The sequence below is a fragment of the Setaria italica genome, chromosome V, assembly GCF_000263155.2.
Source record: "Setaria italica strain Yugu1 chromosome V, Setaria_italica_v2.0, whole genome shotgun sequence".
NCBI classification, from domain to species: domain Eukaryota; kingdom Viridiplantae; phylum Streptophyta; class Magnoliopsida; order Poales; family Poaceae; genus Setaria; species Setaria italica.
Genome location: NC_028454.1, coordinates 32,008,212 through 32,011,047, shown reverse-complemented (window position 1 = coordinate 32,011,047; position 2,836 = coordinate 32,008,212). Strand labels below are relative to the sequence as shown.

At 38.8% G+C, this 2,836-nt stretch overlaps 1 protein-coding gene across 1 annotated transcript in view; it reads left to right on the top strand.

Annotated features, from left to right (window-relative positions):
• The window catches only part of LOC101762871 (UBP1-associated proteins 1C), a 3,634-nt gene extending 1,048 nt beyond the window's left edge, over positions 1–2,586 (top strand). Inside the window, exons 3-6 of the mRNA XM_004969355.3 lie at positions 573–700; positions 1,521–1,968; positions 2,061–2,174; positions 2,285–2,586. Coding sequence (XP_004969412.1) covers positions 573–700; positions 1,521–1,968; positions 2,061–2,174; positions 2,285–2,359 — 765 coding nt within the window. The 3' untranslated portion in view covers positions 2,360–2,586. The remainder of the gene's footprint in view (positions 1–572; positions 701–1,520; positions 1,969–2,060; positions 2,175–2,284) is intronic.
• Positions 2,587–2,836: the final 250 nt, after the last annotated feature.

Genomic DNA, 2,836 nt, shown 5'->3' with positions numbered 1-2,836 from the left:
TGTTACTGTAGTGAGATAGGCCATGTTGCTCAGCAGCTATATTTTGGAGTGCTGTGGACATGTTCAGTTTGGTTGATAGTGAAATTTTTCTTTTTAAGGTCATTTCTTGCTGCTGTTGCCTTTGTTGGTCAGCTATATAGAGAGGTTACTGCCTGCAGGATGATTTTGTTCCTTCCCATTTGATTAGGATTAGTGGTTTCAAGTTGAAACCGTGGAGGACTGGAGGGGTATGTTAGAATGCCTGGGAACTTCAATTTATAATTGAGCCGTTTATTTTGTGTGTAGACTATGATATAGGAGTCTGCAGAGTGTATTCTCCAGAGTTTAGTAGGTTCAGTAGCTATTTAGAGCTCTGTAAAGTTAATTTACATTGAGACTATCACAGCTGGTTACTGTGGTTAGTGTTATATTTCAAAATTTGTAGTCTTCGGAGTGTGTTCTCCGTAGTTTAGTAGTTTAGTAAAGTTTTAAATGTACATTTAGACTATAACATCTGGTTGCTGTTGTTATTGTTATATGTTCACATTATGGTATTCCATCCAATGCTCATTTCTTCCATATCTTGTTTTCAGGAGAAGTATGGTCCCAAGGGACAGAGCAAGCCATCCAATGGTGCCCAGGGTAAGCCAGATAAACCAAAGCCAAATGCAGATGTTGATATCAATGTTGGCCTGTCGACACGTCCTCCTTGGTTCTGCAGGTGTGCCGATATGATCCCTTAGTATATGTGCAATGATCTTTGCTGTTGCTTATGTTGTAACAGTGCTGATCCATGATAGCCTTAAGCGATCTTGATTCCTAACCAAAGAGCTGTTGGTTACGATTGATGTTTATATCTTAATTTTATGCTTACTAATATCACCACTCACAAAATATTGCTTAGAACCGTTTAGGTGATTTAAATTAATATTCACATGGGATGCAAATACATGCATGTAGGCAACTAGACATGGTACAATGGTTAACCAAGAGGTTGCAGTTATGTTTTAAGTCGCAAATACCTGTGATTATGTTCAATTTTTGTAGCTTGTTTTGTTTACCATTTAGACAAGCTTGCTTGGAACCATTAAAATGATCTGTATTACATCATTTCCGTGTGCAGTACAAGTTTTTTTTGTTGCGCTCATATAGTAAACATGTGTTATGCAGAGGTCACGGTTTGCTATTATCGTTTTAATTTGCAAAACATCTCTTCTTACATAGGTTAGGCACTGTGTTGTTTGAATTAGGTGTTATATTTTCAAATGCCTTCAACATTTATTGATTGCTAGGTTGAGTTTAATGATATATTCTCCAGACAACTTAAAATTTAAGAAAACAAATTTGTCATTGTTGTTTATAACATCTGGTTCATCCCTGATGCCAGCACATTGCGATGAAGCACTCTCTAGCTTCACTCATATGCATTCTATTTGTGGATTTGAAGTGTTTAGATCTTAATTTGGCTGATTCTGGACCTTGCTTAGATACATTGGAGAATATCTAGGAACTTGTTTACTTACTGTGAATTTCTGTCACAGCCTATGCAATACCACTACGACTAGCAAGCAAACTCTCTTACTGCATGCTGATGGAAAGAAGCATAGGGCAAAAGCAAAAGCCTTCCATGCTTCCCAGAAGCCAGCAAATGGAGCTGAACAAACTGCAGATGTGAAGGAAACCGGGGCTGTGCCTACAAAAGATTCTGCTCAAGTAAATGGTGGTGAGAGTGGTGATCATGAAAGAGATGAAGAAAAAGATGCTGGCAAAAGAAAGAGAATGGATGACATGGCCATAGAGGAGCCAGATAACACAAAAAGACAGCATTTAACAAGTTCGAGCATTGGAGAGGTAATAAAATCTAAAGATGGGAAGTCAGAAAACAAAACAAAGAGTACTGCAGATGAACTCGCAGGTGGTGCCGACTGTAAAAGTGTTCAGAAACAAAAGATCAACTGGAAGAAGATTATTACTAAAACACTGAAGACAGTGAGTCATCTGTACACAAAATGTTGATCTTTTCTTATCTCATCCCATCCTTGAAATTAACCGGTATTGATGGTTTAACTGTTTTCTTTCAGAATCCGGATGGAGTTATGAAACTTAAGAAGCTACAGAAGCTAGTCGTCAAGGAACTACAGGAATGTGGTGTGGCTGAAGATAAGGATGGCCTCTGTGCTACATTGATGGATAAAGTAATGGTCCCTAAAAAAATCTAGCTAATTTACTTGTTTTCCGCCCTTGATTCCTATTTTAGATTATTTTGTTAACTGATGCATGATGCTGGACTGTTTCTTGTTTGCAGATAGCTTCAAGCTCCAGATTTTCTGTTGATGGCAAACGCATTAAATTGGTGTCGAAGAATGAAGAAGAATCTTAGAAAGTGGTTGCCGGTCTATTTTTGGCATTGTTGGTGGTCTTAATTCTTTGGTGTCTACTTCCTGATGGCTTGTAGCCAAGTTTTGGTTAAATTGAATGTAACGCATGGATGTTCAATGGAATCCAAGAACTTTCTGTCATTATGAGATCTTGGCATCTGAAATTTCTTGGCGACCATTTTGAAGTGAATTTGTTACTCTTTATGCTGTAAAGGAATGGTCTTGGTCATATCTGAGTGTCAGGTTGACAACAGACTGTTATCGCAAAACTGCTGAATTTCGGCGATGCAAGAGGAATGAACATCGACATCATCTCGCGAGCCTGTATTTTGAGACTTTGTATGGTGCTCTCCCGAGGCCCAACTTGTTGGCTCATTCAAGAAGCTCCTGCTTCCTGGTCCAAGAACCTGTATTGAGACGCTCATTTAAGAAGCTCCTACTTGCTGGCCCAAGACCTGTAATTCAGCCCTGCATCATGA